Source organism: Drosophila sechellia, chromosome 2L (genome assembly GCF_004382195.2).
Source record: "Drosophila sechellia strain sech25 chromosome 2L, ASM438219v1, whole genome shotgun sequence".
In the NCBI taxonomy this organism is placed as follows: Eukaryota; Metazoa; Arthropoda; class Insecta; order Diptera; family Drosophilidae; genus Drosophila; species Drosophila sechellia.
In genome coordinates, this window is record NC_045949.1 from 9,883,369 (window position 1) to 9,905,854 (window position 22,486).

The 22,486-nt window shown below is 45.2% G+C and overlaps 3 protein-coding genes across 3 annotated transcripts in view; 1 reads left to right on the forward strand and 2 right to left on the reverse strand.

Annotated features, from left to right (window-relative positions):
- Window positions 1-22,486, reverse strand: part of LOC6611912 — a 103,056-nt gene that overhangs the window by 18,368 nt on the left and 62,202 nt on the right. Inside the window, exons 7-9 of the mRNA XM_032713982.1 lie at window positions 14,892-15,119; window positions 14,029-14,168; window positions 3,456-3,561 (exon numbers count right to left, since the gene is read on the reverse strand). Of these exons, the coding sequence (XP_032569873.1) occupies window positions 3,456-3,561; window positions 14,029-14,168; window positions 14,892-15,119 (474 nt within the window). The remainder of the gene's footprint in view (window positions 1-3,455; window positions 3,562-14,028; window positions 14,169-14,891; window positions 15,120-22,486) is intronic.
- On the reverse strand, window positions 8,435-9,630 carry LOC6611913 (heat shock protein 22). Its single transcript, XM_002036394.2, has one exon. It carries the CDS (start codon window positions 9,441-9,443, stop codon window positions 8,790-8,792), a length of 654 nt encoding a protein of 217 aa, XP_002036430.1. The 5' UTR covers window positions 9,444-9,630; the 3' UTR covers window positions 8,435-8,789.
- The window catches only part of LOC6611915, a 31,625-nt gene continuing 20,386 nt past the window's right edge, over window positions 11,248-22,486 (forward strand). The window contains exons 1-4 of the mRNA XM_032713986.1: window positions 11,248-11,300; window positions 18,227-18,334; window positions 20,699-21,120; window positions 21,841-22,013. Of these exons, the coding sequence (XP_032569877.1) occupies window positions 18,271-18,334; window positions 20,699-21,120; window positions 21,841-22,013 (659 nt within the window). The 5' untranslated portion in view covers window positions 11,248-11,300; window positions 18,227-18,270. The remainder of the gene's footprint in view (window positions 11,301-18,226; window positions 18,335-20,698; window positions 21,121-21,840; window positions 22,014-22,486) is intronic.

Consider the following 22,486-nt stretch of genomic DNA (forward strand, 5'->3'; position numbering starts at 1 on the left):
AAAGGCTTAACAAACCGAACGGAATGCAAATCATATTTGTCGTTGCAAAACAGCGCATTGAGATGGGGATTAGTATTTGCCCAGGCACTCGAACGGTAAGTCAGACGATGTCCAGCCAGCTAGCACTCTGCCGGCTTCCAAGGACACTTGAAGTTCCACACGAGCCAAAGTATTTACGAGCACTTGCTTGGCCAAGATTGCTACTTAAGGCCTTAGCAGGATTGTGTGGGTTCGAGCCAACCTTCTGCATTTATTTATTTATTTCCACGCGGATGGCAAGCAAACGAATTGTAAACTTGCTTTGTTGTTGCACATTCCTTCCTCTGGGAAAGCATCGAGTGCCACACTCGGCAAAAATGTTGTAATATATATTTGCATTCAGGAAATACCCCTATGGATAAATAGTTCTATATACTTGCTAATTTAAGTTACAAAAAAAGGAAATAAATTGATCTATTTTAACTCAAGTTAAGTTATTCTTCCAGCAAGGATATTACCATTATTACGTTGTGCCCCTTACATAGTTATTTCAAGTGGGAAAACCTAGACGTCGCCACGCGTCAACGATGATGATGATGATGGGCAGATGCTCAGCCCACTTCCGTTTCAAATTTAAAAGAAAAAAAGAAAAGGAAAAATGTGAATAAAACGATACAGCTAACGAGGAGGCGGCATCATTGTCACCGAGGTGTAGGTATCGCGCACTTGTCTGGCCCGGTTTTCCTGCATCCTCGTCTGATATCTGGGCCCTCGGGCACTTGAATTCAGCCGATCCGGAAATATTTAATAGACAGCGAGACACTCTTGGCGTAAGCCAAAGGTTAGTTGGTTTTTTTTATGGCCACGGAGGCTTTAAATTCTGTGCTTCTTTTTGTTGTGCTCTCAATCGGGAAATGTCGTTGGGATTTGCAGTGGCATTTACGACTCTGCAGCGTCAACAAATCCTGGCCAGGCCACAAAATCCAAATGCCAATTAACTCATTATGTTGCGACGCTGTCCGACTGCAAAACTTGGCCAACGGCAGCGCGAGTAGCGCCTTTATGGCTAAATGGTATTTTATTGGCCCGGATAAGTCGCGTCTCATTAACAGGCCAAGTCGTTAAACAACACATTGTGCCCCGTGAATGGCTAAACATTTGACCAGGACACTTTGGGCCGATCAATGAACAACACTCCAGCGGAATTAATAGTTCATAAAATGGGTTATTTCGGAACCACCAGCATTTATTTGGCTAATGGCTATTGACATTGAGGCACATTGAGGTTTACAAATTTAACCGCGATAACTACAAGCCATCTTGACTTTTATTGCTTTAATATTGTGGCAAAATGAGAGAGAAAAGGACCTTTCCCAATTCAAACCGTAGTTAAGTATGAACTTCATAGGTCGACATCCTTCACTTCAGTACACTTATAATCCAGAGAACACTTAAGCTCCAGTCGTGTCCTGTGAAATCTGAAATGGCTTAGGCGGTGGGGCTAATGCAGCTGGCTTAAAGACAGCACCGCTTGGGGCCATTGTGCACGTAATGGACCCGAGACGGCCGGGCTCCCCCAAGGCAGATGAATTAATTGCAACAAGGCGTATACTTAATATCAATACATAAATAATAAATGCGCAAAGGCACACGCCCCCAAATATAAGTGTACGTTTGCTGTTTGGGTTTTCGTGTGTATTCCGTATTCTTGTGTTTTGCCGTGGACGACTTATGGACGTGGACATGCATCCAAGTCCCCAAGTTCTCATAATGGGCCGTGGTGGCGGCATTCGCAAGGCGCTTTATTGACTTGGACCCCAAGGCGGTGTTATTGAAAAGGATTCATGCGCTCGAGTTTTCAGCAAACAGCTGTGAGACGTGGGCACAATCGACCTTCGGGGACCCAGTTCGGAGCACTCAGCTCCGGTCCGGCCCTACTCGTGATTATCGTTCAGTTGTTGCTGCAGCTGCCGAGCGTTTCGCCACGTCCTGCCATCCTGGCATCCTGCCTTTGATCTGGCTGGTGCGTCATTACGGGGAAGCCAGGACAATAATAAGTGAGCGGCACGAGGCGGGCCAAAGGCACAAAGCGGCCAAAGCGGAGGCTCCCCCATAAAGAACTTTGCGGAATCCCCCTCGGGCTGGAGCTGGAGCTGTAGAGCCTCGGACCAGGCACTAAATACAATGGGTCCTGGGCCCCCACGAAATGCCAGCTGGGTGGTGCAACAGATGCTGACGCTTTTTGTGGTTGCACTTCCCCTCTTGGTTACGCTGCGGACTTAAAGTAATCCGGCGCCCTTTTGAAATCTGGGTAAATTACTAAAGAATGTTTCGTATTAAATCAAGAGCCATTATGCTAATGTCGAAGTTCAATTGAGTTGGCAACAATTCTAAATTTGATTTATACACATGAAACGGGAAACATTTTATTACAATCTCCCGTGAGCAGGCAATCAAATTACCATTTGATTTATAACTAACTTGGCATCCAAGTGAATTGGTCATGTGTCCACGTACTTTTCTTGGGAAACTTTTCACGTGGCTTCCTTTACGGCGGGCCAATATTTTTTTACAAGCCATTTGCGTAATATGTTATTACCTAAGCCATAAAGAAGGGTCCTGCAGTATTTGGGGTCTTAGGAAGCAGGGCAGTTTTGGGTCTAATCGTCCGGAACAATTTAAAACTCTAATTTAGTGCTGGGCTGTAAGCCAAAAGAGAGAGAGCGAGAGTGAATCCGGTACCTAAAATCATCTTTGGGCACCCGTAAAATTCATCCCCGGAAACCGCAGTCAAAAGAATGTTTAATACCATAGATTAAAATTTAATTGGCCCCCGAGAAAGAGCATTCAAGTGCAATGGATGGCCACATTGCTCTCCATCACACTCCTTTCTATCTCGCCGCTCCAACATATTTTAATTAGTCTAATTAAAAGCAACGTTATAGCGAAAATGAAGAACACAGCCGTGAACAAAACGCAGCAAAGCCAAATGTAATTATGTGGCCTTCTGGGCGGGCTTGGCTTTTTCCAGACGGGCTATAATACAGTCGGAACAGCTCTGCGCTGTTATGATATGGCAATTAGACTGATTAGTCAGCTAAAAAATACTACGAGGCCTGAAAGTGTCCGGGGAACCGTAATCGCTGTAAAAAACCAAAGGACCAAGTGGTATTTTCAGATCATCAGCCCGGATTGACATGGATATTTTAAACGCATTGATGCGGACGTGATGGCCAGAAACAATGTTGGCCTAGTTACGAATTTTATGCGAGTTTTACAAAAACGAAAGTAGTATCTAATTAATTAATGTTTAAATGTCACAGAGAGAATTTAATTAGCTACACCAGTGATAGAAAGAAGGAAATAAATTGTCTATAGAATTTATAAAAATTTTTAAAAATGTGTGTTAAAGTTCGAATACAGACAGTGCTACCTTAGAATAAGTATCTTTGAGATATGATAATATGATAACTTACCTTGCAGCTATACACACCCTCGTCGATCCGACTCGCCTTGGTCACGCCCAGAATGGCGGTGTAGACATCTTTGGTCTCGGGCGGCAGGACCGTGGTCCAGATTTCCCTGCAAGGAGCAGATGAAAGCCTTAGTTAGTCATGCTAATTAGCACTCCTCCACTTTCGGTTTCCGAGAGTGAAAGTACTTGAAACAGATTCGCACACCGCCAGTCGTGCATTAATTCTCACGCCCCGTGACAGCCAAATGCCAAATGCGAAATGGCGAATGCCGAATACCGAATACAATATGCCCCATATGCTGCATGCTGTACTCCATGGAGCACGGGCCAAGTGAACTGGATCATATGCAGCAAGCCCGCTAATTGACACACTAATAGCAGCTCACTTATCACGGCCCCATATCCCCATAGCCCCATAGCCCCCCATATTACCCCATACCGTAGCCCATGGCTTCCTGGGCGAAAGAAATCATAGCTAATGGGGAAACAATCGCGGATGCTGCGGTTCGAAGTCAATTAGCGGGAACATGTTTCATTTTCAAATGTTTTTCCAAATGCCCTGGATGCGGGCTGCAACGACGCATTGTTGCTAAAATTGTTAATAGTTTTTGGTTTCGTGGATAAATGGGTCGGTTTACAGACTCGTACTCTCGCATGTGCGAATGCGTCTGGCTGGTATAAATCTGGCTCAAGCGTTGGGGGAATGTGTTTGCCAACGGGAATCAATCAATGGCTTAGATGACTTCTACTCTCACTTACGCACTTACATGACTTTCTATATAATCTGGGATTCAATTTAGCGAGAATCGCTGTGACAAGCGATGTGGAATCGGGTAATTGCGAATTTAAATTCAGCGGCTTGAGCAAAAGTTCTGCAAACTGTCGAAAATGCACGGTAAGCCTATTAGACTCCTCCCGGGCATGGCTCATAATCCTCCGGAGAGCTGGAAATCGCAGATTGCACCTGGTTGCAGTGGTGGTGCCAGCCCAGCACGGCGTTCCATGAGCACTAAGCAAAGTAAACCGAAAGCCGAAAACCGAAAACCTTCCAGCTGGCAACAACTTAAGTGCTGTTTGAGGTTTTCGTGGCCAACAAACATCAGCAGTTTCCGCCTGCCACCCTCCACCTCCTGCTCTTCTTCTTGCGCCTTTCTTCCGCCGGCTGAGTGCATTTCACTAATAACTTTTACGCATGGATAGCGCTGACGTCACGGCGGCAAAAAGTGCCCAAAAACCGCATCCTTAACCGCACACCCACTGGCGTAGCTAGTGCCTTTGGCCCAGCTATTTACAGGTGTAGAGGCGTCTAAAAATGCGTTTTCAATGGGAATGGTAGTGGAAATGGGAATGGGCCTAGGGTTTTTGGGCATGCAGAGCACTTAACCTACAATTTACTAATGGCACCGGGCGGAAGGAGTCCTTTGCGGCCCCTCATGGGCAAACGCCAAACACGCACCTTCAAAATCAATTAAATGGCAACGGAAGTAATAACACTCCCAACCGGAAGTGCGTAACGCTTAAATGCAATGCAGCAGCCACACCGAAACAGTGCCGACTGTGATGTCCTCGCAGGACTCGCTAACTACAACCGCAAAAACAGCAACGCGGCCACAGGTCCTGTTTGGCGTCGCTTACTGCAAATGGGCCCAGGCAGGATTGACATCGACTTTGGCACAATAGCACATTGACGTCCTGGATGTCCTGCATTGTCCTGGTAGCCCTGGACGTCCTGGCCGTCCAGGAAGCTGGCTAAGCCGCAGCAGCTCCACTAATGCCACTGCATTGCCCGCCGAAAGTGGAACTGCAGTTGCAGCAACTGCAACGCAGGACGAAGGATTAGGACCTTAGCGATGCGTACGTGATGTCCAAAGGAGCTGGTGGTTTTCTCTCTTTTGAATTGGTTGCTATCTAATATCGCTGCGAAACAGCTGAACGTTATTCGTTTTGGGTCGTTGGTGGCTGGAGCCCATTCGATTCGCTTCATGGTGTGTGCTCAATTCGATTCCCTGCCAAGGATATACGCATGCTGTGTGAAAGGCCCCCAAACAAAGGAAGCATATCCGAGTCCTTAATGCATGTATTTATCTGGATCTGGGCAGGATTATCTGCACAATAGCCCATAAGCTGTGTGCCAAATAATCTTAAAGTTCGAATGGCATTCGATGGGATTTGTTTGAAGATATTTATTTTTATGCCAGCCTGGCAGGACTAGCAAAAGTTGCGAAAGTAATATAAATTTATAGTGTGGCTAAGAAACTCTTATTATTTTTGTTTTATTATTATTTATAAGCCTACCATATACCATATGGTGTTTTCAGTTAGGGTATTTCGTGCTTAGGTACCCCAGAGATCGGTGCTCCATTCCTGTTAATGATGCATTTTCCCAATGCGATTTGCCTCACGTAACCATCTCCGGCAACTGAATTTGCTCCCGGTGCAGAAACGTTTCGTTCCGTTGTCGGCTGCGGTTGCAAAATGCATTTGCCACTCCTCCGCAATCCCCGCCCAAATCCTCGCTCCCTTTTCCGCTTCCCGGAATCGCAAGCGCTACAAATGGCCCGCAAAATGCCTTTGCGTAGGCGTGTGCGTGTCTGTGTGCGTGTCCTGTAAATACAACTGCAGCCTGGCGGCTGGCAGGATGCGAGTCTGCAGGATGCTAGTCCGTGACGGGGAATCCCCAATCTGCGCTTCATTTGAGCTGATGTGCTTTGGTTGCTGGTCAAACAACTCATAACAAAGCATTGGCTGTAAGGTTCAATGGACCAATTACATCGGCATTGGTTGCGAAGTCTTACGATGTCAGCAAACTCTGTTGTACATGCTCCAAAATCACGGATTTTCCAGCTAGTAATGCTCACTTAGCACTAATCACAAACAGTTCGATACAGGGGCAAATGATGGAAACAAAGGTAGGTGCTACTTGGTGCTACTTCTGTTAGTAAAATAGTAAGGAATTTTAGCTAGCTTTTAAACCATGTTTAAAATAACTTTAAGTTTCCATTACGACGCTCAATCAGCAAATTGCAATTTGAAACAAGGATAGAAAAGGACACCTTTAAATGTTTAAGCTTCAATTTTCCATTAAATCAACTCGTCATGCGAATGTTTGTTTATATATTCCTACATGTCAATGCAGTCGGTGTCTAAGATCCCCTGGCGGAAGCAGGTCCTTCAGCATTCCACTCCCCCTAGAGAGCTCCAGTTTCCAGCTCCGTTACCGTCTGATGTCGCATCAATTTGCGTAATTAGGTGTCGCGTCCTTCACGCACTCCGTCACTCATCTGCAAGTTGGCTAATCCCCGGGGATTAGCAGTAGTGTGTGATTGAAAAGTTGCCAGCAGAACATTCAATCGGCGCCCGCAGTGGATCAAAGGCCATAGAAAATACAAATTAGTTGTGAGCCGCATACCGATATCTGCGAAGTCTCGACCCGGGAAACATAAAAACCATGAAACAACAATGGAAATGGCCCATGGCGATGGTCAATGTATTTTCTAGATCCTGGGAGCGGAAGAGGTGCATATGCGTGCGATAACAAGGCTGTAGGCCCAGCCAGACCTTTGAGCACGGACACACGCACTCTGGCACTCATATATATATATAAAATATACGATTCCAATTCCAGCGGAGTGTTTTATGAGTTCATAAAATGGGTGTGTAGGTGTTTATTATCGTTGTGTTATTTTGGTTTGTCCCACGCCGTCACCAATGTGGCATGGGAAATTGAAATTGTGAAGTTGCTTTTCTGCTGAATATTTTATCGCCGTCCTTCGCCATACTCGTAAATATATGAATATCCTACGGCCCGGGAAGTGAGTCCCCATCCGTCCAATATCTTAAAGCTGCAGGCATCGTAACTAGATTAGAAAACAGGCAGTCCGTCCGGAGATCTGATGGCCTCTCCGTTCGTGGATTCCCCCTTATTCGAGGGCGCCATATAAAAACTTTATTAAACGCAACTACGCATAAAAACAAAACGATGACAAAGTACGCGACCTCCTCGTCTCCTCGTTGGCAATTTTTTCAGTTGCCATGCTGCGGCCTGCAACAATTCACTTCAAGATGTAGCAAATTTCATTAGAATCGTAACGGGAAAACGTGTCTCAACGGCCAAATTGCAAGGGACCAAGACCAAATCAAAAAACGGAGCAGTAGCCCACGATTTGGGAGAAGGCCGACGGCCTGATTGGGCTCCTATGAAGTGGGTCACATGGCCCCAAAGTTCCCAGCCCCAAAGTTCCCATGTTTGAGCTTAAGTTTGCCACCGAAAATGTACACAACTATTTTTAAACTAATTCTGTAGATACTGAATCATCTCAGACTCAGACTTAATTGCAAATCTTTACATATGTATCTCATAGTTTTGAAGAGAGCTTGTTTATCCCCTTTTTATAGAACTTTCTTGGGTCGATAGCCAAACTACATATGTACGCATGCCTACTTCTTTTATACACTGACTAGCTGTGTTTCCTTATTGCCTTTTTATGGGCCATGTGCCCGAGGATACGAACACAGACAAACAAAACACAAAAGGTGTTAGTGAATTTTATTCAAATTTGACGCTAATCAAAAGCTGCGTGACAGGAAAGTTAAGAGCAGCGAAAAATCCAATTCGCTTGGGTTTTGAATTCGAGCTGGCGTATTCCCAAAGGCATGATTTATCCCTGATTTTGGGATTGTTTTCCCGATTAGCTGGAGGATATTTTCATTCGGATTGTACTTGAAATAACAACTCGGTTGAATAAGGCTTTGTTATCTTTAAATTCCCTAATCCGATTTGATTTAGAATTCATTAAATGTAAATATATTTTCTAGTGAAATGTTCATCTCTATAATATTTAATAATTAGGCTCGAAGAAAATGTAAATCCAGTGCAAAATATAGTTATAAGTAAAACAATAACCTTTGAATAAATAATAAGATTAAAGCTGTTAAATGATTTCTTCGGAAAATCTGGAAATATTTAAAGCTCTCTCCCAATTTCTGATAAAGTCCTTTATTGGCGTAAAACAAAATCACAAGCGGATATTAACTCTTAAATTGAAGCTACCTTAAGAAAATTCTACAAAATGTTGACTTCGCCATATTTGCTCACGTTTCGAACGAAGGACTACGTGCTATCTAAGTTGGAACCCAGGAACAATCCGAGTGACTGTGGTTTTCGTGCATGTGCGCCAGGTGACTGGAATGTGCTCCGCCTGCCTCTTCGTCTGGAATACTCCAATTGCCCTCCGGCCGATCGACTGCCTCTGGCGGCCTAAACGCATTTGGGCTTCCGCCTCCACCTTGGGATGAGGAAGCGGAACCGCCGCGCAACCGCCAGACGTCGCCGGCTTCATTTGTCCATCGCCGTGCCAGCAGGATTAGCCTCTCCACCATCGCCGTCCACATCCGCCTGCTCGATGGCCTTGGGCGCCGTGGGATCGGACACGCTGCCAAAGTAATTGCCTGTGGGCTCAATCTCGATCTCGCGCTCCACGTCGTCCAGTTTCGGTGGTGCTGGCACCGTAATCATCAGTATTCCGTCCGCAGAGAAGGTGGCCCGTGCCTGAGTGGCATCGTAGTGTCGTGGTAGCTTGTAGGATCGCGTGAACTCGCGAGTGATGCACAACTGACCCTTCTCCGCCCGGTCATCCGCCTGCCTGCCCTCCACGCACACAGTGTCGCTGTTCCTGGCCTTCACCGTGAGCTCGGAGATCTGGAAGTGGTGCACGTCCAGAACCACCTTGAAGGTGCCGCGGCCCAGGGAGTCCGGCTCGGTGCCGGTCTCTATGACTACTCGCCCAACCAGACAAGATCCATGGCACCAGGAACTGTCGTCCATCCGCAAGTGGAAGTCCCGTGCACAAACGTCCAGGTCGTGGGAGAGATAGTAGTGCCTCTGCCGGCACTTGGACTCCCCCGTGGACCAGTGGCGACGCGGCGGTTGCCAGTGGTGGTGACCATGCTCGTGATCATGCTCCCAATCCCAGTCCCAGTGGATGGGCATGACTGCGCCTCCGGTTCCCGATGCACGGTCTCCGGTGCGTTGGACACACGGAGCAAGCGTGTTAATTTTTGGCTTATGTGGCCAAAAAAACCGTTGCCCTCCGCCCGGTTCGACTCTTACAAGCTAACTGAGTGGATGAGGTTATGGTAATCGCCGGAACTTGGAGCTGCACAACTGTACCTGGCACCAAAGCCACTCTAACTGAGCATATTTCTGTTCCACCTTCAATGGCGTTTTTAAGTACAGTGACTCTTCTGTAGGTGTAACTCCAATTCCATGCAGGAATCGTTAGTTTAGAGACAAGAAATAAATATTTAATGTAAGCCAAAAGATATTCGTCTAATTAAGTTGACTACAGGCAAATGGATTATTAAGTGACTTTAATATATGCCAACTCTCAATCAGTTACATATATCAAGGTTTTACTGTATCGCGTTCCTTCAGTGGGACACGCGTTCCCGGGAAAGTGGGTCTCAGCCTTGTCCGACCACCCGAACTGTTTGATCAATACCCGTCCCACCAGCAGTCCAATCAGCCGCGGAGCTTCGTCCTTTTATTGCACAAGTGGCGCCAAGGAGCCGGAATTGGAAGACGGGACAAGGAAAACACAGTGCACAGCGCGTTGAGCCCGTTATGAGATAATGCCAAAATTTTGAAGCAACCGAGTGCTGGAGGAATGGCAAATGGTGTCACTAATTGTGCCATTGTCACCCCGCCACGGGAAAAGCAAAGCAAATCCGAGCAACTGAACTCGGCAGACGAGTATGGCAGACGCATTGTGGCAAATGAAACTAATGAAAATCGTGACCCCCACCAGCATTGGATATTGATGCACTGAGAGAAATTACATGGAATTCAATGAAAATCTAAAGCTACTACATGAAAAGTGGCAAAGTTTCTTCCTAAAATTGTATACTTAGTTTATAATTTGATATACATATTTTACTAGTTCGTTTCTTTCAGTGTGACTGCAATACTAACCAAACAGCTGTGAACAGGGTGCTAGCTTTTACGAAAAATATGGCGAAAGTTAGCAACCAAAATTTCTGATTGGCTGGAGATAATGAAAGCTGTGTCGGATTAAATTTCTGGCTAAATCCATACGCCTCGTGGGTCCAAATTACGACCTCCTTCTCTCGATTTGCACCCTGTATTCGATAGCTGCATTCCATTGTCCTTAGACGACGAGGACATCGCTGCGTTGTCAAGACAGTTGTTGCCTCTTTGTTGCTGCCATTTTTGTACCACTGGCTGCCCCGAGTTGAGCCAATTTGTAAAATATATACGATATATATTTTACTTATGTCTGGTGCTGCTGGGGTAAGGCAATTTGGCTGCTCGCTGCATGGCTGCTGAAATTGAATTTTTGCTTTGGCTTTTAAGCAAGTTTGACAAATTTTCCGAGCACGGCCAAAAGTGACTGCAACAGTTTCGTTAGCTTCCAAGCCAAACTCGATGTTTTCTTGGCCAAGGGAAAAGCAAAAGGCGGAAAGGGGATGGGTTAGACGGGTTTGAAATTGCATTGACAGGCAGTCAAGCCCTTCCACTTCATGGCGCTGGGACAAATATAGATTACGCAAGTGCTTAGGGTTAAGCTAATATTAGCAGGAATCTCAATTCCCTCCTCAAAAGGTCAATTGGTTTGCTGGCTACAAATTGTGCACCGCTTTTACATAACACATCGATGCCAAAGACGTCAGAGAAACGTGCACAGCTTAGTTTTTAGCAAGCTCCTGTTGATGGAATTAGCTGGAATTTGTTAGGCAAATAAAATGTGGCAAAAATGGATCTTTCTTGGCTGCTTTTCAGTCTTGAACTCAGTACAGTCCGGACTTTAAAGGTGCTCGCAAGCTTTAAGTAAGAAAAGATTGTTGTCGTTCGCATAATAAAAGGACCTCGATTATTTCAAGCGATTAAGGATATTTTTGAAAAGTGAAAACCAATCAGACAATATAAGTTGGCTTAATGAGAAGTATTTGCTTAGCCGCTGCTCCAATAATTGTATTACTGCTGAAGTGGCACTTAATCAGCCCAAAGGCCTTGTAGTCCGGCAAATCCTCGCCCCAGATTGCAAAGGACACAGGATTAGGGGCGCAATTAATGACCGTGGCCATTGATTATTTTACACACATGTGTGTGTACCTACCACCTTCAAATGGCAATTGGAACACTAAGGCATGTTAATCAAAGCCACCCCTGTTTGGGGCGTTTGGGCCCAGTTAGCCATGGTTGCGGGCTTCTTGGCAGTCAGCTTTGGATGCCTTAGTGCCGTGATTGGAAAATAATTGCATTCATTAAGTGGGTTGTTGCCTACGCCGCTCCCGATAAACATCTGCTAACTGGGTCACAATTTCGGCGACTGGCAATCCAATAGATTAACGGCCGAACGCCTCAGTTTGCGGGCTTAAAGGTATCTGTATCTGACCATAAGGTTCTGTACACTTGGCCAGAACGGATTGGTTGATAGTGTTCCCTACATACTACATATGTATACTTATTATATTTATTGTCCTTAATCCAAGCAATTTGCATTTGTAAATCAGTCTCAACAAAATTACTTTATACGTGCCTTAAGCAAACTGTCTAAATGTGCCAATTGTTTGCAAATAGCTATCGGTGGGAACTAATCAGTAGATGGACAGTATTGGCCGTATTTCGATAATAAATAGCATTTGCCCAAGCAACAGCTCCCTGCGGTGAAATCAAGCATTAAAAATTCACTTACTTCCGGTTATTTTAGTACGCAAAAGTAAAGTCATCGGACGGATTTAATGTGTAGTCGTTTGTATAATGCAAAGTTGGTAAATGTCCAAATGAATGACTTCACTCACTTCACTTTAGTTAAAATATTTACTAATACTTGCCCCTCCATTTGCGGGATGGGGGGGAGGAAAACACATGTTTGCGGCTTTGTACGGCAGTCATTTTTTACACATCAATGCGTCCAAGTGGGCCACGCAAACTGGGCGAACTGAAACTGATGGAAGGGCTGCCAGCCACGTGGAGGTCCTGCAGCAAACAAGGATACCATGTACATGTGGGGGATCCGTACAAATATGCATAAAAGTAATCATAAGTCCGGATCCCCACCACCACCACCAGCTCCTCCTCCTGTTTCACCATCGTTGGATGGGGCTAGCTGGCGGAATGGCCATGGAAGGGTCCGAATTGTTCCATGTAGCAGTTGGCATTTGGAAAACGCATAGTTGGCTTCACTGGATAACAAAAACTGAACTCCGAGAATAGATTCGGTTATCGATTTGCGGGAATGGGGGCCATACATTTATTTATTTGAAAGGTAATATTCGGATGAATAATCCTTTATTCGAATACCGCATAAAAATAGAACACATCGTTATCAGTTTGATGGCTATCTGCCGATTGAATAACAAGTAATACATTTTCCGTATAAGGGAACTATATTTAGTTAAATTATTAAAATTATTTTCCTAAAGAGTTCGATCCTTTTAAAACAAAAAGCTTATATGCATTCTCTTGGAACTCTTGGATCATTTCAAGAGGCAGGAAATTTAAATTTCTGGTCAGATAAAAACAACTTTTGGCAACGTCTCGTGACATGTAGTTGCCAAAAATGGATTGTCCCAGAATGGCGAAAGTCTGCCTGCCAAGGCTTAAAATTTTGTTAATGAATTGCGAATTCTATCGGCATCTGCACCGCCCTGCGTACCCCGCTCATTTAAGCAATCCTTTCCAAGGACCTCCGCCTCGCTCGTTTGCCATTCACGCAACACATTTAAAGTTTGAGCTTTGTGGTGGTGGTGCTTTCGGCTGCAAGGCGAATTGTCAAGGCTGGCGGAAAGTGGGTGGTGTTGCTCCTGGAAGGGCTAAGCTGCTCATAACCCCTGCCAAGTCGCCCAAGTAACAGCCCCTCGTTAGTTACGGCCATATGCTTTTTATGTAATACACCCACACTCCCCGCCAGCCAAGTGGATCCAAAAGGATCTGGATTGCGGGGTTGTGGAGCCTGAAGTCGCAAGTCTGAGGCATTCCGGAATGGAATGGGCATGCCATTCGTATACGTTGGCCACACATGTGTTCCGGCTGGCCCACTCTGTTGGATTTATGATCAATCATTCGGCTAGGCTTACTGCGGTTAGGTTTCGGCCTGGTCCAGGTCCAGAACTTCCATCTCCCAGCTACCAACATAGCAACTTGTCCCTCGTCCTTCGTCCTTGGCCACTGACAAATCTTTATCTTTGCCCTGACTTATTTATCCTTTTTGGCCGTTTCATTTTTATTCCGCCTGGCGTTTTTATGTCATGTTTATTGATGTGTAAAAGTCATAAAGTCAAATTCAACACTTGTGACGAGAGTCATCCCTCGCGACTTCCACCCGTCTTCAGACTTTCTGACTTTCCGAGTGTGACATTGATTTTTGCCATATTCTTCGATTCTATACTATTTTATTAAAACTCCAGACTCCGTTTCACAGTTTACTAGGCACTCCTCATTCCTTATTCCATTACGGGGGCACCAAGTTTATGGTTTATGTTATTTCGAGCTTGTTGTGGGAGATAAGCAGCTGCGACTATCCCACCCACATACAGGTATATAGTTCACTCACCTCGTCGCCTTGCTGGCATTAACCACAGCGCCATCCTTGAACCACTGGAACTGCATCCGGGATGAGCCCTGTGCCGTGCAGGATATGATGAACTCGCTGGCCTCGCGGACTCCTGATTGCGGCTGATTGACGGTCAGCTCCTGCGAAAGGGAGACAATGTCACACTAATTAGACACGGGATGGCTGTGGTTCGGTTTTCGGTTCGGGGTTTTGAGCTCATCGGTTTGGGATTGCGTGGGTTCCTTTGGGTGCCAGTCCGTCAAACATCTGGGAGAGGTGGGATATGGTGGGAGGGGGGGTATGCCACTGAGGTTTGGCGGCTTGTTCGTCATGTTAATACCACTTAATTGCCGGCCGACTCTGATGAGTCGGGCGAGCTGGCCGCAATTAATAAATAATTATTTTCGTTGCCGTTTTCGGTTCGAGTGTCAAGTGCCACACTGTTGACATATTTATGTGCATATTTATTAACACGGCACTTTGCTACATTGGCTATTATGTTTTTATTCCGGCACACGCCTCAATAGTTAATAAATTATTGTTTAATATGTATCGGAAATGGGTGGCAGTGACCCATGTGGGTAGATGGCCCTGTATATTTATTACGCTTTTAATAGCCGAGATGGTCCGGCTCGGATGCGAATTAATGAAAATACCATTCGGCGAAAATCAATGATGGAATGGCTCCGATTGATGGATGTGCCCAAAGTGCAAAGTGAAATATAAAATTTATTTGTGCGCAAATTTTAATAGATAGCGTAGCTCTTCAAATAAAACGCCACGAATGTCTGGCTCGGACGTAGAATTCCGTAGGAATAAATTGGTAAAAGAGATGGATTAATGCTTTTTTACTAGCTACTCACCAGCAAGCCGAGCGGCGGATTCTCGTCGAAGTGATGGAAATTCGCCACCAGGGTGAAGTTTCCTATCCTGCCGCGCTCCACCATCCGTGTGATGGCATCCCGGATACGCTGCGAGTCTCCTTTCACGCCAAAGAAGTGAAAGGTGATGTCCAGGCGATCGGTGGAGTTTGATATCAGCTCCAGATCGCTTATCTTTGTGATGTTGAAGTTGCGCAGCACACGACCAAGCTAAAAAGGGAAAACATTTCATTTAGTTCAGGTGCTTAACACTTTTTTGTATTAAAGGGATACAACTTTAGCAACATATTAACCCTAATGCCTGTACCCTAACCATTTTTTGTTCGTAGCTAGCCTAGCTAGCAAAGCCCCAAACTCGTTGACTGCGTCGCCACTTTTTCATAATTCGAAATTAATGATAATATATTCCTGCGAATAGCACCACTGGGCATTGGGCCCGCATCGGAATACAGGCACACATTGGCCAAAAAGATACCAAAATGTTCGAGGAAAAAAACTAGTGTTCACCTGGCGTGCCAGGATGACGCAGGAGAGCGCTTAAAGTGTCCTTGGATGCTCACCTTTTCGGCTGCTTTGTTCTTATCGCCTGGCTTTAAGCTGCGGGCCAAGCTTTCCCCGCTCAAATTGGCCATAAAAGGCATTTTTCCGGACTTGCTTGCACCGGGGTGTGTCATAATGCCTCGCCGGCTGCAGGACGCAGCTCAACTCAAGGCATATCCTTGTTTAAATGATTATGCATTATGCTAAAGTCGTTTTCCTTAGAAAAGTCGGTGTGTCGGTTGGTCGGTGGGTCGTTGTTCCACCTAAGTCATAGTATGGTTGTTAGTTTCGTTGTCCGAAAGTTTTAGCAACTTTATCTGTGTTAGTCCGGCTTTTTGTTGCATGCTTAAATATTCATACTATTGAGTCACATCTTCTTTGTGCCCCAGGAGGTTGAAGTCAATGGGTGTTTTTTTTTTGAAAAGAGCCAAAGCCACAAGGTTCTTAAATTCCCAATTTGATTGTGATAAAGGAGTGGACTTTACCTTTAATTGGGAATTATTTAGTGGCCCACAAAGGGGTGTTAAACTTGCAGAGTTCGCCTTTTTGTTCGACTCTCAGACATAACCAATTAGAGCGTTTTAATTAAGAAGCCACTGGACGCTCACAATAGTGCGGGAAATGGGGAAAAACTTCGCGGAAAATGTGGCAAACCATGAAATCAAAGCTGACAGGGAAAGTCTCCTCGAGCCCACCGGTCACTATGGTTTGTGTGGCCAAAAACTTATTGAAAGTAATTATGGGACCCCATCGCGCCTTTTAAAAACCTTGGACAACTTCAACTGGCTTTTTGATGCTTGGTCTTTCCTATTTTTTTTTTTTTGTCAGAGCCCCACTGCAATTTGTAATTATTTGTGCCGAATGCGAAAAACTAATGCAATTCTGGTGGCCTAATTAGTGCGACGACGGTGGGTACTCATACAAATTACTGGCAGGCGGCTTCATTGTTGGTGGCACACAAACACTTGGATCGACAATACCAGAATGCTAGAATGCCAGATGAAATCCGGCTGGGGAAGTGGAAAGCAAAGCTCGGAAGGATGGAGTCTCCGGCTTTGCACTCTTCACAAGTGGTCGCGGCGAAAACTTCACCCAAGTTGTGCAAATATATAGTTACGGAATTAATCAGAAAAGTGCGCACACAAAATAAGAAAAAAATAAAAAAAAATGGGTAAGGGAAAAAGGCAGCAAGTAAGCAAGAAAATAAATATTTTCGGTTAATATAAAAGAATTTACCCCCATCCACGATTTTTGCCTTGGCTCATTTTTTGCGTTTCTTGCTTTTTAATAAATATGCCGCAAAATGAAAGATGGCAAGTGGTAAGAAAAAAAGTGCAACAGTGAACGTGCTGCAAAGTGGCTTCGGTTGTTTGGCTTGAAAGTTCCTAAGAGGCTTGTGGAAACCGGGTGAATGGGTCCCCCCACCAAAAAAAAGAAAGGAAAACCCCCCCCGGAACGGGACAGGAGTACGCCCATGGTGTCCGGGGATGGGATTGGGCTCTAGGCCCTGCTGTCCCTTCACTTCATGAGTATGAGTAGGCCGTTTGTTTTGGGTGCTGCTGTGAAAAGTTTTTAAGTAAAGTGTTGCAAACAAAAAAAAAGCAAGAAAATGCCAACAGTTTGTGGAAAAGTTGTGCTGGGGTTGTGGGGAAACCGGAAAATGTCAACCGGTCACAGGACTGGCTGCTCATAAGGTGTATTCAAATATTGATTTACTTGAAAACCTTTTTATTGTTTACCTCCTCATTCGGCGAGCCAATGTGCACTCAGAAAATTATAGTTAAACAGAAAACGATTGCTGATTGTGTTTGCACAAATTGAAGATGAAATTATACATTTCCCTCTATAACTTCAAGATAATAATTTACTTATTGGCGAGCAAAAAAGCTCTGGAATTTTTGTATATCGAAATAAACTCTGATCTTGCTGGCACGGCTCGATTATCTCGAGTACCGCACTGATTTCATTGGAGAGTAAAAATCGCAGCTCCATTAAATCTCAGGTCCTTATTCGCCTCTCTGTGTGTGTGTGTGTGTGTGGGTTGCTCCTGGCAGCAAATGGGGCACTTGGAGCAGATCCAGCAAGGAGTTAACCCACGGCAGTAATATTCCAGAGACGGTGTCTTTGTCGGCTCCTCTGTTTAATCGCATTCGCATCGTACTTTCGCCAGCTCGGTGCTAATGGCATTTTAATTTCGAGAAGTCGGAACACTGCTGGTGCAAATATCCTCGAAGGACTTCCCATTTGCTCCTCTGGCAGCAAGCAAGCATTTTACCTTTTATTGATACGGCAGAATTACGCCTGCCAACGAGTTGGCCTGCAGTTTGATTAAGAAATTGTTGCGATAATCTGGCAGCCATCAGCATGCCAGAACTTCAAAAAGTGCAAGTGCAAGTGCTGCAAAAACACAAAACACAAACAAAACGCAAACTACTTAGAGCAGCAACCTTCGGAGCCCATTAACGCTGCGAAGTTGCCTTAACACGAAAAAGTTGGAGGTGGCCAGGACGAAAATGAAACCGGACAGAGATGCTAATGCAGTTACCGGGTATAAAAGTCGGCATAATGGCGATGGCGATGGTTCTTATGCAAAACGAGGCTCGGCTCTGTGTTTTCAGCTGCACCAAAGTGTTGCATACATCTGGGCGCCCGCGTATCTCAACTTCTTCGGGCTGCCGGCTGCCAAGTCTTTGTGCCGCATTTTAATACGAAATTAATGTCATAGCTTCAGCCAAACTGGCAAATTTAGCAACTAAACGGTGTATATCCTTTTGCAGAGTCCAAGTGAAACGCTGACAAGATCTGCGGCTTGCGAATCAGGATGCCGGGCGTGGTCTTCCTAATCGTTGTGCCTACGGCGAATTTTGAACGTGAGCTGATTTACGGTAAGTGGGCAGACCCCCAAAAATGAGGCGGCAAATTGAATAAGCGCCCGTGCCTAATTAAATACAAAGTTGCAATTTTGTTTACACGAAAACTGTAGCATTTATCTAGTCGTCGGCAACCGCATAATCTGCTCCACTCACCAACACATGCAAACGCCGCACCCTTACACATGTAGACTCACATACACACTCACATACCTGTATGCATTGGGCTTAGGCGCGTAATTACGTTGTTTAGTGGCGTTATTAATTATTTTATGACATCGTAAAAGTGTTCTCCGGGCCTAAGAGCTGGCCATAAATGTTGTATGAACCCCGGCGGACAGAGCCGTAGCAGCTAACTGAAACACACGTGGGAGTAGAGTAGATTTTTCGTTTCGCATTTTCGAGGTTTTCCCAGCGTTGGGGAAACTTGGCCAAGATAATTTCACAAGCGGATGCCGAGCGTACGTAGCACATTTCGCAGCCGAAAAATGTAATATTAAAATTTAATTAGCCACGATGAGATTGGTCCAAGGAATGCGCAGCCAACTGGTTGAGTAAATAGAGAAGTTGTTCGTGGTGCCCAAGTACTGAAAGCCTTCAAAGCACAGACTTCAGAATATATATAGATGTGTATATATATATATATATATTAGACAGCATGGAATTAATTGCTGGAACTCAACTTTCAGCACTAGCTCCTAAGCAGCTACCATTTATCAAAATCAGCGACGATAAAAAGCCCACAATAAAAACCCATAAAACAATATAATTTATGAAATAAACGGCATCGGGAAAATATGGCATCTTGTGCAATACGGCGACAAAAACAGGCATGTAGGAATCGTTTTTCGGGCGAAAAAGCATTAATCAAATATTTATTTAAATACGAAACAAGGCGATGCCAAACGCCATCAAAGGGAATCATCATTAATTTAGTTTGTCACCATGGCACCGTCGCTCTGATAATGACAATGGAGCACAAACCGGATTGATGAGCAAAGTGGATGGTAGATTGGTGGATGGCCTCGGGCCTCCAAGTGGGGCGTGAAGGAAGTTGCTACTTGTCGTTAAAAGAATAAATCACCTTTACACCCTAACCACAAGTTGATCGAATAAAGACAGATCACAGTTAATAAGAGAATTATTAAAGCTTAATAGTATCTTTGAAATATAATCCATTAAGTAGCATATAGCAGCAGTACAAAGTCCAAGGATGCAATACCAAATCGAATCATAGGGTATACCATGTTCGTTGCTCCGCTTTCAGTCACTTTTTAATGCAGAAGGACTAAAAAAAAACTGTGGCCGTAGCATTAGCTTAAAGAGTGCAAAACACTTGGGTAAACAAAAAGCCTTGGCAGGAAACCAACAAAAATAACATGCACTTCGTCTGAAATTCCACAGAATTCGGCTCATAGGTGTCAGACATAAGTCATGGATACCTCAATACCATGGCGACCTGAAACGGAGAATGCCTGCGAATTAAATAGACAAAGGAGCCCATTGCGGAGGAGCATCGATGGCCGCCAGGTTGAATGCTGCGGAAAGTGCTGACTTTGTGGAACTTTTGCCACTAGAGAAACTATGCGAAACAAACACAGAGATACTCCCCACACACACACACATAGAAGGGTCCTGGGTCCTGGGCCACGAAAGTCCTGGCCTAAGCGCATTTAAGCCTTATTTTGGCATTTGTCAATGTGGCGGGATTTATATTATATTTCGATGTCTGCCGTCTGGCCCCGCTTGTTGGCATAATAAATTGTGATCCTTTGTGTGGTTTTTATGTAGACTTTGATTTGATTTTTCGCCTGCCACTTTATTTATATATATTTATTTATTTATTTAGTTAGCACAAGTGAAGCTTAGGCCTGTGCTCGTCGATTTTTACAGGGCCACAAACTTTAATTTAAGCATAAGTCATACGATTAATTGCATAACAACACGCATTATTTGTTCACGATGGCCGGGCCATTTAATTAGCGTAATTTGAAGCAAAAATGAGCTTAGCGGTCGAAAAGGTACACACACACACACACACACTGGCAGCAAAACCAAATATTTGTTAAGCGCTTAACTGGACCCAAAAATATCACTACAATTTACGCTAATTACAATATAAATAGTGCGATTTCCGTGAATTAACTAATTAGAGTCGAATTAAGCCGGCATTCCAAAACAATGCCGAATAGCTGAATTCAATTTTGGTATTCCGAGTATCCTAGCACTCTAATCATCGCCTGCCACCTGCCCCACCCATTCAACCCATTGAAGCCATCGATCCTCTCCATTTGCATGGTCCATGCACCCGACGAGTCCAGCTTAAATCAAATTACGTTATGTACACGGCCACATCACCTTTTCATTAACCCATGCCAGGCACTTCAAATAATGCCCTGCTGGAGACGTCTGCCGTTGGCATTGGCAGCCATCCGGGACACCTCACTGGTGGCCATGGTGGCCATCCTGCGGTCGCTGCAGCCGCCAATGGTGGTGGTAACAATAATCTGAACATCAATCTTCCGGAGAATAACAACGCAATACTACGACTCGAAGTTGAATTACGTGACAAGAATGTGCCCAAGTATCGTCGTGGCGGAGGCGGTGGGCGTGGCGGTGGGCGTGGCGGTGGCCCAGGCATCGGACAAGTGGGCGGCGGCGTAGGCAAGCGAACCGCAGGAGGCGCAGGAGGAGCAGGTGGTGCAGGAGGAACGAGCACCGGAGTCCAGATTTTGCCAGCTGACACCTCCACGGTGGGTGCTCCCATGGACAAACGTAATTTAGTGGTGCCGCTCGAAAAGGTAAGTCGTCGAACGGTCAGTTACGAGTTAGGAGCAGGTTCGGTCAAGTGGGCAGAGCTTTATGCCTTCCCCGAGCACTTAAAGTTGATTTTCGTGTGCGTTGTGTGAAGGAGGAGTAGTAGGAGTGGACATGGGTTCACTGCCAGCTTTGAGTGCGATTTATGCACTGAGAGGAAAAATGTAACAATTCAAGAAAGAGGCTTAAGTGCCAGCTTAGAACCTGTTCTATAGCCATTTAGGGAGGTAATTTGGAAAGTATCGTTAAAAATATATGGACAGTTCATGAGTACCAGTTAGAATGAATCCAAAAGTGTATATATCATTTCGAAAGACTATCCCATTTTTCTCAGTGCCTTGCTGCGATTGCGGTGGCGATTGGAACTGCGACAACGATTGTTGCTCCGCTTGTAAGGATGCACTTAACTGGACGAGAACGTGACTCGAGCGGTGTGCTGCGTTAGAGGTTACCCAAATCGTATCTTGGGGCAGATTATACTGATGAATGAGGTGGCTTAGCCACAGAAGATTGATGAATGCTGGTGCATCTGGGCCAGCCAAGGCCGGGACAAATCGTGCCATCAGTCAGGGAGCAGTGAATTCTAGGACTATACACACTTATAATCACATTCAGTCGATCCAATTAAATGCCAAGGCCATGAGCCATAAGCCATAAGCCTGCGAAAATGCCATCCTAAGCTGTTGCTTCTCTCGTTTGTCCAGGTGCTGGAGGAGCTGCTTGTCAAGCTGGAAATTGAGCACGTTACTTGGACGACCAGCAAGAAGGGATATTTCCATCACGTCGTTTTTCCGCTGCAGGCGGGATCCCCCTGCGAGACGACGCTGCACTGCCTCACGGAACTGGGCATTGGCACTAAATTGAATTCCAGTGTCAGGTAAGTTGAGACATTCAAGGGGTGGCAACAAATGGCGGGCTTCAAACGCCAAACTCCGAACGTGTCCGGGAAACTCAAGGAGTTGCGAGCCGGGAGTCAGGAACTAGGAACCCCAGCAGGGAGCAACAGCTGGTCGAGCTCATCCGGGGTCTCTGGTCCTCCATGGAGGTGCAATAAAATGGCAGAAAGATGAGGAGTCCGGCCGGCTGACCGAAGGACTCCCACGTTGCCGAGGTCCTTGAGTTCTGCATTTTGATTGCTTGTAGCAGCTGCAGTGCTGCTGCTTACCAAATTCCGAATACCTTTCGATAATGCAAATGCAATTTTGCACCGACTACAACGAATCCAATTAAAACCCTTTTGCAAAAATGTTTAACAACCGGTATATATATGTACCTCGCCTTCGAACTGTGGAATTCGGCCAGTAATTAAATTAAGCAAAACACAATAGAGCTGAATAATGAACAATGAAC

Bases quoted from the DNA above. Each gene is read 5' to 3' on its own strand.
- LOC6611913 (XM_002036394.2), bottom strand. From the start codon at position 9,443: ATGCCCATCCACTGGGACTGGGATTGGGAGCATGATCACGAGCATGGT.